The sequence below is a fragment of the Schistocerca americana genome, chromosome 3 (assembly GCF_021461395.2).
Source record: "Schistocerca americana isolate TAMUIC-IGC-003095 chromosome 3, iqSchAmer2.1, whole genome shotgun sequence".
Classification (NCBI taxonomy): Eukaryota; Metazoa; Arthropoda; class Insecta; order Orthoptera; family Acrididae; genus Schistocerca; species Schistocerca americana.
The window spans coordinates 138811195-138825923 of record NC_060121.1 but is presented as its reverse complement, the minus strand read 5'-3'; the positions used below and the strand labels follow the sequence as shown (position 1 = coordinate 138825923).

General features: G+C 44.8%; 1 protein-coding gene across 2 annotated transcripts in view; it reads right to left on the bottom strand.

The window, feature by feature from the left end:
* LOC124607338 (opsin-2) overlaps positions 1-14023 on the bottom strand; it is a 61873-nt gene extending 47850 nt beyond the window's left edge. The window contains exon 1 of one of the 2 annotated variants that reach the window (XM_047139642.1): positions 13761-14023. In XM_047139642.1, coding sequence (XP_046995598.1) covers positions 13761-13813 — 53 coding nt within the window. In that variant the 5' untranslated portion in view covers positions 13814-14023. The remainder of the gene's footprint in view (positions 1-13760) is intronic. The other variant, XM_047139641.1, reaches the window with a different exon arrangement.
* Between the last annotated feature and the right edge of the window lie 706 nt (positions 14024-14729).

The following is a 14729-nucleotide window of genomic DNA, read 5'->3' as shown; positions in this document are numbered from 1 at the left end:
AGTCATGGGCTGGAATGTTCCGTGCTCTCTAAGAGGCCGATCAATTGCTTCGAACGTCTTCCTGTCGGGACACCTTCGTTCTGGAAATCTGTCTCGATACAAACGTGCAGCGCCACGGCTATTGCCCCGTCTAATCCATACATCAAATGGGCATCTGCCAACTACGCATCTGTAAGCGTTGCACTGACTGCAAAACCACGTTCGTGATGAACACTAACCTGTTGATGCTACGTACTGATGTGCTTGATGCTAGTACTGTAGAGCAATGAGTCGCATGTCTACACAAGCACCGAAGTCAACATTACCTTCCTTCAATTGGGCCAACTGGTGGTGAATCGAGGAAGTACAGTACATACTGACGAAACTAAAATGAGCTCTAACATGGAAATTAAGCGTTTCCGGACACATATCCACATAACATCTGTCCATTATTTGTGTGTGAGGAACGTTTCCTGAAAGTTTTGCCGTACCTTTTTGTAACACCCTGTGTAATGAACTATCCCTCTTATAAGGTGTAAGTATATGTACATCAGTAAACTAATACTACGTTTAAAAAAAACTATAATCTCTTTATTTGAAGATATGGAATATAAGAAGTGAGGTCTTACCTAGCGGTGACTGTTCATGCCACAATCATATGCCGTCATAGCGAGTGAAACCTCACATAGCTAGCAAAAATACCATTTCATTTATTTAACTTAAAAATACTGCAGATAATACACTTAAAGTACAGTGAAAAGGGGCGAATGCTTTGTTCACTGTCTGACTATAATTATATTAAAATCGCTGTACAGTGAAAGATTTCCCACTGATGAAGCAGTACAGTTTAAACATCTCTACAATAAGACTAAAAATATGGGATACAAGGGATTCCAGGTGTAGGTATTACAAACCCATCAATAGACTAGTCTACATCTACATCTACATGATTACTCTGAAGTTCACATTTAAGTGCTTGGCAGAGGGTTCATCGAACCACAATCATAGTATCTCTCTACCATTCCACTCCCGAACAGCGCGCGGGAAAAACGAACACCTAAACCTTACTGTTCGGATTTCTCTTATTTTATTTTGATGATCATTCCTACCTATGTAGGTTGGGCTCAACAAAATATTTTCGCATTCTGAAATTTCGTAAATAGATCTCACCGCGACGAAAAAGGTCTTTGCTTTAATGACTTCCATCCCAACTCGCGTATCATATCTGCCACACTCTCTCCCCTATTACGTTATAATACAAAACGAGCTGCCCTTTTTTGCACCCTTTCGATGTCCTTCGTCAATCCCACCTGGTAAGGATCCCACACCGCGCAGCAATGTTCTAACAGAGGACGAACGAGTGTAGTGTAAGCTGTCTCTTTAGTGGACTTGTTGCATCTTCTAAGTGTCCTGCCAATGAAACGCAACCTTTGGCTCGCCTTCCCCACAATATTATCTATGTGGTCTTTCCAACTGAAGTTGTTCGTAATTTTAACACCCAGGTACCTAACTGAATTGACAGCCTTGAGAATTGTACTATTTATCGAGTAATCGAATTCCAACGGATTTCTTTTGGAACTCACGTGGATCACCTCACACTTTTCGTTATTTAGCGTCAACTGCCACCTGCCACACCATACAGCAATCTTTTCTAAATCGCTTTGCAGCTGATAATGGTCTTCGGATGACCTTACTAGACGGTAAATTACAGTATCATCTGCGAACAACCTAAGAGAACTGCTCAGATTGTCACCCAGGTCATTTATATAGATCAGGAACAGCAGAGGTCCCAGGACGCTTCCCTGGGAAACACCTGATATCACTTCAGTTTTACTCGATGATTTGCCGTCTATTACTACTAACTGCGACCTTCCTGACAGGAAATCACGAATCCAGTAGCACAACTGAGACGATACCCCATAGGCCCGCAGCTTGATTAGAAGTCGCCTGTGAGGAACGGTGTCAAAAGCTTTCCGGAAATCTAGAAACACGGAATCAACTTGAGATCCCCTGTCGATAGCGGCCATTACTTCGTGCGTTGCACAAGAACGATGTTTTCTGAAACCATGCTGATTACGTATCAATAGATCGTTCCCTTCGAGGTGGTTCATAATGTTTTAATACAGTATATGCTCCAGAACCCTACTGCAAACCGACGTCAATGATATAGGTCTGTAGCTCGATGGATTACTCCTACTACCCTTCTTAAACACTGGTGCGACCTGCGCAATTTCCCAATCTGCAGGTACAGATCTATCGGTGAGCGAGCGGTTGTATATGATTGCTAAGTAGGGAGCTATTGTATCAGCTAATCTGAAAGGAACCTAATCAGTATACAATCTGGACCTGAAGACTTGCCCGTATCAAGCGATTTGAGTTGCTTCGCAACCCCTAAGGTATCTACTTCTAAGAAACTCATGCTAGCAGCTGTTCGTGTTTCAAATTCTGGAATATTCCATTCGTCTTCCCTGGTGAACGAATTTCGGAAAACAGCGTTCAATAAATTCATATTCTAGGCCGTGGCGGTATTTACACATTCTGTCATATCAGTGACTATTTACCTTAGCTACTGTATCTGTGTGGTGTGATTATGAGATGTAATGGGAAGATCGCACGGAGAGCGGCGCACAAATCCTGAGAAGAATTGACAATGTCGGCATTGGTCCTGATTGTGATCATTGGGGAACAGCCAACTAGAAGAGCAGAGAGCATATAGATGAGATTTTGTGTGCCGTGGTGTATTCTGCATTACTGGACTGTAAGCGAAATTAGGACATCAGGGGAAGAGATAGATATTTAATGAGAATGAGAAAATAAGTGGAAGATACGTAAGGCAAGAAAGGATGCTGCCAGAATATTAAAAAGGTCTTGCTTCTACGATAGCATAAGGAATTTGCAAAATAAGATACAAGTAAATAAATAAATTGAAAACTTAAAGAAGTTTATTATCTATTGCCACGGCTTATTTCAGAATAAATCTGTGGTCTTCAGATATCTGTAGTTCTTCAGTCAGGTTGAGAGGACGAATCTGGACTTTTGTTGTGCACTTTTTGGTGTCTCGCTCCTGCTGAAGTGGTTAATATAAACATACACTGCTGTAAAGCCAAATTATAACGTTGATGATCTGTCATCATACTGTCTGCTTTCAGTAACAAAATCACAAAAAGTTTATTAATCTATGAAGTTTGGTACCCTACACACATAACAAACATTAATGTGTCTAACATTATCCATACCATACACTCACATTTAGACGCTTTGTGAAATCACCTGTATTCGCTTTTTCGTATGTACTTTCCCGCATTAAATTTTAGAGGAAAATCAGCACCAAGCAAAGGCCGGTTCTTTAAAGAATCGAACTCCCTTATATAAAGGTATCACTGCAAAGAGTCAAATCCATTAAATCTGTGGGAGTTATGGTGATTGCGTCACTGGGATGTAGCGATGGCAGTACTGTTAGTAGTACACTACTGGCCATTAAAATTGCTACACCACGAAGATGACGAGCTACAGACGCGAAATTTAACCGACAGGAAGAAAATGCTGTGATATGCAAATGATTAGCTTTTCAGAGCATTCACAGAAGTTTGGCACCGGCGGCGCCATCTACAATATGCTGACATGAGGAAAGTTTCCAACCGATTTCTCATACACAAACAGCAGTTGACCGGCGTTGCCTGGTGAAACGTTGTTTTGATGCCTCGTGTAAGGAGGAGAAACGCGTACCATCACGTTTCCGACTTTGATAAAGGTCGGATTGTAGCTTATCACGATTGCGGTTTGTCGTGTCACGACATTTCTGCTCGCGTTGGTCGAGACTCAATGACTGTTCGCAGAATATGGAATCGGGGGTTCAGGAGGGTAATACGGATCGCCGTGCTGGATACCAACGGCCTCGTATCACTAGCAGTCGAGATGACAGGCATCTTATTCGCATGGAAGTAACGGATCGTGCAGCCACGTCTCGATCCCTGAGTCAACAGATGGGGACTTTGCAAGACAACAACCATCTGCACGAACAGTTCGACGACGTTTACAGCAGCATGGACTATCAGCTCGGAGACCATGGCTTCGCTTACCCTTGACGCTGCATCACAGACAGGAGCGCCTGCGATGGTGTACTCAACGACGAACCTGGGTACACGAATGGAAAAACGTCATTTTTTCGGATGAATCCAGGTTCTGTTTACAGCATCACGATGGTCGCATCAGTATTTGGCGACATCGCGGTGAACGCACATTGGAAGCGTGTATTCGTCATCGCCATACTGGCGTATCACCCGGCGTGATGGTATGGGGTGCCATTGGTTACACGTCTCGGTCACCTCTTGTTCGCATTGACGGCACTTTTGAACAGTGGACGTTACATTTCAGATGTGTTACAACCCGTTGCTCTACCCTTCATTCGATCCCTGCAGGATAATGCACGACCGCATATTGCAGGTCCTGTACGGGTCTTTCTGGATACAGAAACTGTTCGACTGCTGCCCTGGCCAGCACATTCTCCAGATCTCTCACCAACTGGAAACGCCTGGTCAATGGTGGCCGAGCAACTGGCTCGTCGCAATACGCCAGTCACTACTCTTGATGAACTGTGGTATCGTGTTGAAGCTGCATGGGCAGCTGTACCTGTACACGCCATCCAAGCTCTGTTTGACTCAATGCCCAGGCGTATCGAGCCCGTTATTACGGCCAAAGGTGGTTGTTCTGGGTACTGATTTCTCAGGATCTATGCACCCAAATTGCGTGAAAATGTAATCACATGTCAGTTCTAGTATAATATATTTGTCCAATGAATACCCGTTTATCATCTGCATTTCTTCTTGGTGTGGCAATTTTAATAGCCAGTAGTGTAGTTGCACTGAATCATTTGTACAAGAGTGTACAACGTGCTTAAAAATATTCGTACAGGGGTAGTACTGACCAAAACCAGAGTAAAAGTTGCCGTAGTTATATGTCCGGAAACCAATACCTGTTGAGGTATGGGCCATTTTACTTGCGGAGAGTAACGTGTAGTGTTTACGGATGAGGCAAGATTCACAAGAGATTGCATAGTGAATTACCACACTACGCACGTGTGAGCAGACGCAAATCCTCGAGCAGTAACAGAGGACAAGCATCAGAATTGCTTCGGTATCAGTCTATATTCTTAACAGATTCACAGGGTCATACCCTTCAACAAATAGTTTAACAGGTGCAGCATATGACCGATTTCTGCGGTATGGATTACCAGCGCTTTTGAAGAACGTAACCCTTGCAGGAAGGCAACGACTGTAGTTTATGTGCGACGCAGCACCAGCCACTTTTCCACGCACCCTATCTCACCGCAACGTTCTGCGAGCGATTTATTTGTCGGGGACGATTAGCAGCATGCGCTCCCAGTCCAGCGGAAACGAATCGTTGGATTTCTGACATTAGGCACCCGGCAACAATCTGCAGACGTTACAGGAGCGCGTGACCAATGTATGCGACGCAACCCGAATGGAGCCAGCTGTATTTGAGAGATTGCGTGATTCACTGCGACGAAGGGCTAGAGGATATGCAGCGCTGCCTCTTGTGTCTACTTCTATGTAACATACACATGGGAATGAGAGAACAGATTGACGTACATCTCAACAGGTAGTAGTTTTACGATATACTATTATTAGAGGACCTTTTCTTCTAGCTGGCAAGTTACACTTACATTGTTATAACTTACTAAAGCCGGTATTTGACACAAACATTAACACTCCAAAAACAAAAAATACAAAAGTTCGTAATTTTGTAAACCACAAAAATTCTCAATAGTACAAGTAACTGAAGGTATTTTTGCATTGTAACATAGCCACACACTTTCGCTATTATAAATCACTTGAAAGGCCATAAATGAGAAAATTTCAAGTTATTTTTCAGCCGTCTAAGGATGCGTCAGTTACGAATTTGTGTGTCTGTGTAGATGAAAAGCATGATTCGTGACAACAATACAAGCAATCTCTGTTGGCCCATTATGGCCGGTGGACATCGGTTGGTACGTACTTTTCAATTCAATAAACTTTACCAACAGCCGAACACTTTACGATATTTTATTTTATTTCGAAAGCAATCAGTTTCGGGCAATTCATTTTGCCATCTTCAGGCCCCAACTAGCTTATCGCATAGCGCCATAAAACTGGATATCGTGAATCCCAATCGTTGTGCAGATGATTCACACGAAAATGTGAGGTGGGCTCAGTTGCTGTCACGCTTTCGTATGAATCGGGTATGGGGCCTGAAGATGGCAAAATGAATTGCCAAAACTGATTGCTTTCGAAATAAAATAAAATATCGTGAAGTGTACGGCTGCTGGTAAAGTTTATTCAATTGAAAAAACAAACCAAGGATGTCGTGCAACGAATCTATTCCTCCCCGCTTTTGTTTCCCCGTGTGAAAAAAGCAAAGCAGTCTTTACAAACAGCAAATAAAATCAGTTTTAATGGCACTTCCAAATTTCGTCCCCGTGACCAAAATACACTCCTGGAAATGGAAAGAAGAACACATTGACACCGGTGTGTCAGACCCACCATACTTGCTCCGGATACTGCGAGAGGGCTGTACAAGCAATGATCACACGCACGGCACAGCGGACACACCAGGAACCGCGGTGTTGGCCGTCGAATGGCGCTAGCTGCGCAGCATTTGTGCACCGCCGCCGTCAGTGTCAGCCAGTTTGCCGTGGCATACGGAGCTCCATCGCAGTCTTTAACACTGGTAGCATGCCGCGACAGCGTGGACGTGAACCGTATGTGCAGTTGACGGACTTTGAGCGAGGGCGTATAGTGGGCATGCGGGAGGCCGGGTGGACGTACCGCCGAATTGCTCAACACGTGGGGCGTGACGTCTCCACAGTACATCGATGTTGTCGCCAGTGGTCGGCGGAAGGTGCACGTGCCCGTCGACCTGGGACCGGATCGTAGCGACGCACGGATGCACGCCAAGACCGTAGGATCCTACGCAGTGCCGTAGGGGACCGCACCGCCACTTCCCAGCAAATTAGGGACACTGTTGCTCCTGGGGTATCGGTGAGGACCATTCGCAACCGTCTCCATGAAGCTGGGCTACGGTCCCGCACACCGTTAGGCCGTCTTCCGCTCACGCCCCAACATCGTGCAGCCCGCCTCCAGTGGTGTCGCGACAGGCGTGAACGGAGGGACGAATGGAGACGTGTCGTCTTCAGCGATGAGAGTCGCTTCTGCCTTGGTGCCAATGATGGTCGTATGCGTGTTTGGCGCCGTGCAGGTGAGCGCCACAATCAGGACTGCATACGACCGAGGCACACAGGGCCAACACCCGGCATCATGGTGTGGGGAGCGATCTCCTACACTGGCCGTACACCACTGGTGATCGTCGAGGGGACACTGAATAGTGCACGGTACATCCAAACCGTCATCGAAACCATCGTTCTACCATTCCTAGACCGGCAAGGGAACTTGCTGTTTCAACAGGACAATGCACGTCCGCATGTATCCCGTGCCACCCAACGTGCTCTAGAAGGTGTAAGTCAACTACCCTGGCCAGCAAGATCTCCGGATCTGTCCCCCATTGAGCATGTTTGGGACTGGATGAAGCGTCGTCTCACGCGGTCTGCACGTCCAGCACGAACGCTGGTCCAACTGAGGCGCCAGGTGGAAATGGCATGGCAAGCCGTTCCACAGGACTACATCCAGCATCTCTACGATCGTCTCCATGGGAGAATAGCAGCCTGCATTGCTGCGAAAGGTGGATATACACTGTACTAGTGCCGACATTGTGCATGCTCTGTTGCCTGTGTCTATGTGCCTGTGGTTCTGTCAGTGTGATCATGTGATGTATCTGACCCCAGGAATGTGTCAATAAAGTTTCCCCTTCCTGGGACAATGAATTCACGGTGTTCTTATTTCAATTTCCAGGAGTGTAGAAACTGCACAGGGGACGAAATTACGACCATCCCCAGATTTATTGTAATGGCCGCTACAGCAGCATAGACTAAATCCTTGACTATAGCGATTATAGATATGAACTATATAACATAGAAACTATATTACTGAAATGCAGCCCAATAGTTGAACACAAATCAGAGCTCCCACTAGAAACTGCAGGCCGTTAATTTGACTGCTACACTAACACCCCAGCAAAAAAAATTCAATTCCCTCTACTTTGAAGATACACGTCCTGCACACAATAGATTCTCTCAACAATATAATCGACTGAGATCATGCAGGAATGCGCATTAAATATTTGTTACCAAATGTGGAAACCGAAAATTCCTGGGAGGAGGGGTGGCGGGACCAAATCTGGGGAAGGTGCAATATTAGGGCCCCTTTTATCAAAAACTCTTTTATTTATGTAAGCTGTAGTGCAGTACCGGCACAATCATTTTAAGCGAAGAAGATTGATTGTCTGAGCGACAAGATCTTCAGCATGATCCAAATAAGCGGCTACGTAAAGCGCGCCTGTCGACGTAACCGAACATTCAAATACAATCTACGTAGACAAAAACACTACAATGGCTTAATTGCAGTATAACTAAACGATCTTTTCAAATTTTTGTGATGAAAACTTCCAAAAAATTGTAGAGTTCACTTGTAGCTGCTAGTCGTAATTTATGGTGAGATTAAGGTACAATCTGTTTCGCGCTAATGAATGGCATCTTCAGGTTAATCTACAACAACATACATACCAATTACACGCTGTTACGTACTAAACCTAATTGGGCCTAATATGACGGAGATAGAAAGGTCAAACCTGGCTGGATTACACAATCCAGTAAACCAATATGATCGCCCAACGCTTTTAAGGCACCTGGCAATATCGAATGCAATGGATGTTGAAAGATCCATAAATAATCTTAGATAATTACTGATCATCACTGACGGACATACTAACTTGGTTTAAAGAATGGAAACATTGTCCAAGAGGGTGTACTTTGCGATCGGCCAGTTTCAACTCTGTGTCATTCTCATGTTTAAGATACGTGCTTGAAAATGGCCCAGAGTTGAAGCTGGCCAATCGCATACATAACAAAACAGTACAGCCTACTTCGACAGTATTTTCATTGTCATAAATTACCTCGAAGAGAACGGTTTCTTGACACACACTCAACACCGATTTAGTACACGTCATTCTTGTGAAACACAACTAACTCTTCATTCACACGCAGTGTTGAGTACTATCGACAAGGGGTTTCATACTGATTCCGTATTTCTAGATTTCCAGAAAGCTTTTCACACCGTGGCTTGTAATAAAATTGCATGGTTATGAAATATTATCTCTGTTATGTGACTGGATTCGTGATATCCTGTCAGAGAGGTCACAGTTCGTAGTAACTGACGGAAAGTCACCTAGTATAACAGAAGTGATTTCTGGCGTTCCCAAAGGTAGTGTTATATGCCTTTTGCTGTTCCTTATGTCCGCCTCAGTAGCGTAACCGGTAGCATTATCGCCTCTGGCGCAGGCGACCCTGGTTCGATTCCCAGCAGGGGACTAGGTGTTGTGTGTCTTTCATCATCATTGACTCGCAAGTCAACTAATGAGGACTTGCTATACGGCGGCCGAACTCCCCCGAATGGGGGCCTCCCGGCCAACAATGCCATACGATCATTTCATTTCATTTGCTGTTCCTCATCTATTTGATTTAGGAGCCAATCTGAACAACCCTCTTAGGTTATTTGCAGATGATACTGCTGTTTATCGTCTACTAACGTCATCAGAAGATCAAAACAAATTGTAAAACGATTTAGAAAAGATACCTGCGTCTTGCGGAAATTGACAATCGACCCCAAATAATGAAAACTGTGAGGTCATTCACATAAGTGCTGGAAGGAATCCGTTAAACTTCGGTTACACGATAAGTCAATCAAATCTGAAGGCTATTAATTCAACTGAATACCTAGGAATTACAATTGCGAACAACTGAAATTGGAAAAAATGCGTAGCTAATGTTGTGGGGAAGGCAGACCAAAGACTGCGTCTTATTGGCAGAACTCTCAGAAGATGAAACAGCTCTCCTAAAGAGACTGCCTGCACTACGCTCGTCCGTCCTCGTTCGGAGTGCTGCTGCGTGGGGTGCTATCCTTACCAGATAGGATTAACGGAGCACATCGAGAAAGTTCAAAGAAGGGCAGCACTTTATGTATTATCGGGAAATAGGGGAGAGAGGGTCACGGACATGATACAGAATTTGGGGTGAACAACATTAAAACAAAGGCGTTTCTCGTTGCAGCGGGATCTTCTCACGAAAATGCGAAAATATTTTGTTGACGGCAACCTACATAGGGAGAAGCGGGCATCATAATACAATAAGGGAAATCATAGCTCGTACGGAAAGATATAGGCGTTCGCTTTTTCAGCGCGCTGTCCGAGAGTGGAATAACAGAGAATCATTGTGAAGGTTGCAATGTTTCTTTATTTACGTGACCATTACGGCACTCCAACACCAGTTCTCGATACCAGTAATGTCGTACTACTTTTCTGCGAAGTAACAGACATACTCCGATGTATCGATATACTACAGTGATATGGTTCTTCTGTGTATTCATTTCTGTGAGACTGTCATAATCTTTGACTTACTTGTAACCGTTTTGGCACGAATGCGCATAGAGCAGTCTTTGTTTCACTTTGCAGAAGTTAAGTTGTTATTCCGCTTTGTAAAATAACAGTCAAGTCTTGCGTTTGGTTAAACTGGAAATCAAGTATATGAAGATTGATACAAAACTGTTTTCTTGATGGTGTGACAATTAAGAAGAAGTATATGTGAATTTACAAGAAGTTTAATAAAAATGTGGATCGTGAACATCAAGTCAAAAATTATTTCTACCATACCATTGTTCTGATCTGGGATTGTTTGATCATTAAGATTTTCCTGAAAAACGCATTTGTTAGGACTTCAAATATTGCTAAAACACAGATCTGGACCTTCCAGCAGTCAAAGTGGAACCACCCTAGAATCAACAAGATGAGCCATAACGACTTCGACGAAATCTACGTGGGAATCCATTCAAGATACGTGCCAAAATTAATGACTTTTTTACAGTGAGTTCATTATTTCCGTTCTCACAATACCGTCCACAGTCAATTACTTTGTTCTTGCCCGATAAAGCGAAAATACGCTGCTGATTTCTAATCTACTTTGCAAGTGATTTCTAATCTACTTTGCAAGTGGTGGTATTGTTAGACTATTAATCATCACCAGCAGCACTAATAATTAAACTGTATTACAGCAGGTACTGTTGCTATGTGCCTCAACATCTTTACCCTTTGATGGTTGTTTCACAATTGGGTGAACTGTCTATCGATCACTGTATACATATATTATTTACAGCATTTACAGCAGTGTATGCAGCATTTTTTTAAAAAAAAATATTTTCATGTTATTTTTTGTTTCGGTGTAAAAGACGAATCACTGGGCTCTACTGCCAGTTCGTCGCCAAACTGCACAAGATTATGATCCTTGACGCCAAATACAAAGCGATGATACTAATTGTAACTTGATTGAGGGCAGTGACCGTATATCGCAAGCACCAGCACATACTCTGAACACAGCCATTAACTCACTTTTAAGAGGTGACACCGCTGTAACGACCTAGAGTCACGTGCTCAATCACCCGTGCACTGCCTGTACTTGAGCATACGTGAGTAGCGATCAATAAGACATTTGTGTTTCAAGCGGACATTTTACGTAAAAATGGCTAAATGTAGGGAAGTGACTGAGTGGCAAAAATGAGCAATCGAGTTTGAATGTGCCAGAATGAGATTATCACTCTGCAGCGGAGTATGCGCTGATATGAAGACACCCGCCAAGCTGTGGCTAAGCCATGTCTCCGCAGTATCCTTTCTTTCAGAAGTGCTAGTTGTGCAAGGTTCGCAGGAGAGCTTCTGTAAAGTTTGGAAGGTAGGAGACGAGACACTGGCGGAAGTAAAGCTGTGAGGACCGGCCGTGAGTCGTGCTTCGGTAGCTCAGATGGTAGAGCACTTGCTCGCGAAAGGCAAAGGTCCCGAAGTTCTACATCTACATCCATACTCCGCAAGCCACCTGACGGTGTGTGGCGGAGGGTACCTCGAGTACCTCTATCGGTTCTCCCTTCTATTCCAGTCTCGTATTGTTCGTGGAAAGAAGGATTGTCGGTATGCCTCTGTGTGGGCTCTAATCTCTCTGATTTTATCATCATGGTCTCTTCGCGAGATATACGTAGGAGGGAGCAATATACTGCTTGACTCTTCGGTGAATGTATGTTCTAGAAACTTCAACAAAAGCCCGTACCGAGCTACTGAGCGTCTCTCCTGCAGAGTCTTCCACTGCAGTTTATCTATCATCTCCGTAACGCTTTCCCGATTACTAAATGATCCTGTAACGAAGCGCGCTGCTCTCCGTTGGATCTTCTCTATCTCTTCTATCAACCCTATCTGGTACGAATCCCACACTGCTGAGCAGTATTCAAGCAGTGGGCGAACAAGCGTACTGTAACCTACTTCCTTTGTTTTCGGATTGCATTTCCTTAGGATTCTTCCAATGAATCTCAGTCTGGCATCTGCTTTACCAACGATCAACTTTACATGATCATTGCATTTTAAATCACTCCTAATGCGTACTCCCAGATAATTTATGGAATTAAATGCTTCCATTTGCAGACCTGCTATATTGTAGCTAAATCATAAAGGATCTTTCTTTCTATGTATTCGCAGCACATTACACTTGTCTGCATTGAGATTCAATTGCCATTCCCTGCACCATGCGTCAATACATTGCAGATCCTCCTGCATTTCAGTATAATTTCCCATTGTTACAACCTCTCGATATACTACAGCATCATCCGCAAAAAGCCTCAGTGAGCTTCCGATGTTATCCACAAGGTCATTTATATACATTGTGAATAGCAACGGTCCTACGACACTCCGCTGCGGCACACCTGAAATCACTCTTACGTCGGAAGACTTCTCTCCATTGAGAATGACATTCTGCGTTCTGTTATCTAGGAACTCTTCAATGCAATCAGACAATTGGTCTGATAGTCCATATGCTCTTACTTTGTTCATTAAACGACTGTGGGGAACTGTATAGAAAGCCTTGCGGAAGTCAAGGAACACGGCATCTACCTGTGAACCCGTGTCTGTGGCCCTCTGAGTCTCGTGGACGAATAGCGCGAGCTGGGTTTCACACGACCGTCTTTTTCGAAACCCGTGCTGATTCCTGCAGAGTAGATTTCTGGTCTCCAGAAAAGTCATTATACTCGAACATAATACGTGTTCCAAAATTCTACAACTGATCGACGTTAGAGATATAGGTCTATAATTCCTCACATCTGTTCGACGTCCCTTCTTGAAAACGGGGATGACATGTGCCGTTTTCCAATCCTTTGGAACGCTACGCTCTTCTAGAGACCTACGGTACACCGCTGCAGGAAGAAGGGCAAGTTTCTTCGCGTACTCTGTGTAAAATCGAACTGGTATCCCATCAGATCCAGCGGCCTTTCCTCTTTTGAGCGATTTTAATTGTTTGTCTATCCCTCTGTCGTCTATTTCGATATCTACCATCCGTGCGACAATCTAGAGAAGGAACTACAGTTTAGTCTTCCTCTCGGTAGGGCACACAGTTTTAATCTGCTAGGGAGTTTCTTTATTACTAATCTGATTTCTAACCTACTTTGCAAGTGGTGGTATTGTTAGAAGGTGATTCTATGAACACTCTGCCAGGCACATCAGTGTGATTGGCAGGGACTCCATGTAGGGGTAGTGTGGGACGAAGCAGACGGTCATAAGCAGCAGTGTGATTTATAAAGTTGCGTCTTTACCTCTCGTAGGCCATGGCGGCTGGCACCGGGTAGAAGTCAGTGGTGTTCACCATGGTGGCGAGTCGGCGATGTGTTGCTGCTTGGGGTGAGTGTGTGAGCAGAGTCTGGGAGTGGCAGAGACAGCAGGCAGAAGCTAGCGGGCAGCAGGCAGCGAGCAAAGTCGACCGCAGCCGCTTCGCACCTGGGCGCCTGGGCCGCCGCTCGCCGCCTTTATAGCCGCGCGCCGCCGCCGGCTTCGGGCTTCCCTCGGCGCGGCCGACACGCCGCTGCGACAGCACATCACGCGAACCGCCACCGGACGCTCATCACCGAGCCCGGCCGACCCCCTAAACGCATTACGACGCCACCACGACGCTCTCAATACGTTTTAATTCGATTTGAGGCCAAGCATCCGATTGTGGTACGGTTTACAACACACGCGCTGAAGCACTATCAAGGTCGCCAGAGGACGGACCTCAGATGTCCTACAAAGCACGCGCGGACGCGCGCACACACACAACAGCGGAGGTATTGTCGTCGTTGTGGAGGGAAGCGGGCGCTAGGACATCGTTTCGATCGATTATTTTTTCCCTCCTCTCCGTCTTCAGTCTTTCCGACTGGTTTGGTGCGAACACGATTTGCTCTCCTGTACCGAAAACTTCATCTCAGAGCTGTCTCCACACCTCACGTATGTATTCCACAGACTTTTTCAGGATTTCACAAAACGAATGCCCGAAAATAACAGAAACTAGAGACAGGTCGAAGGGCAGAATATCTCTCCAAGTTTTTAACTGTACACACATCAAAAAATGTTTTTCATCACCCCTGTTCCCAGAGCTCCTGAAGATATCGTGAAACTTGTGTGTAAATAATGACAGTGCTGGAAAAACTCTTACGTTATTTGATTTTCAAAAAGCTGACAAGGGAACCTCCCCATCGCACCCCCCTCAGATTTAGTTATAAGTTGGCACAGTGGATAGGCCTTGAAAA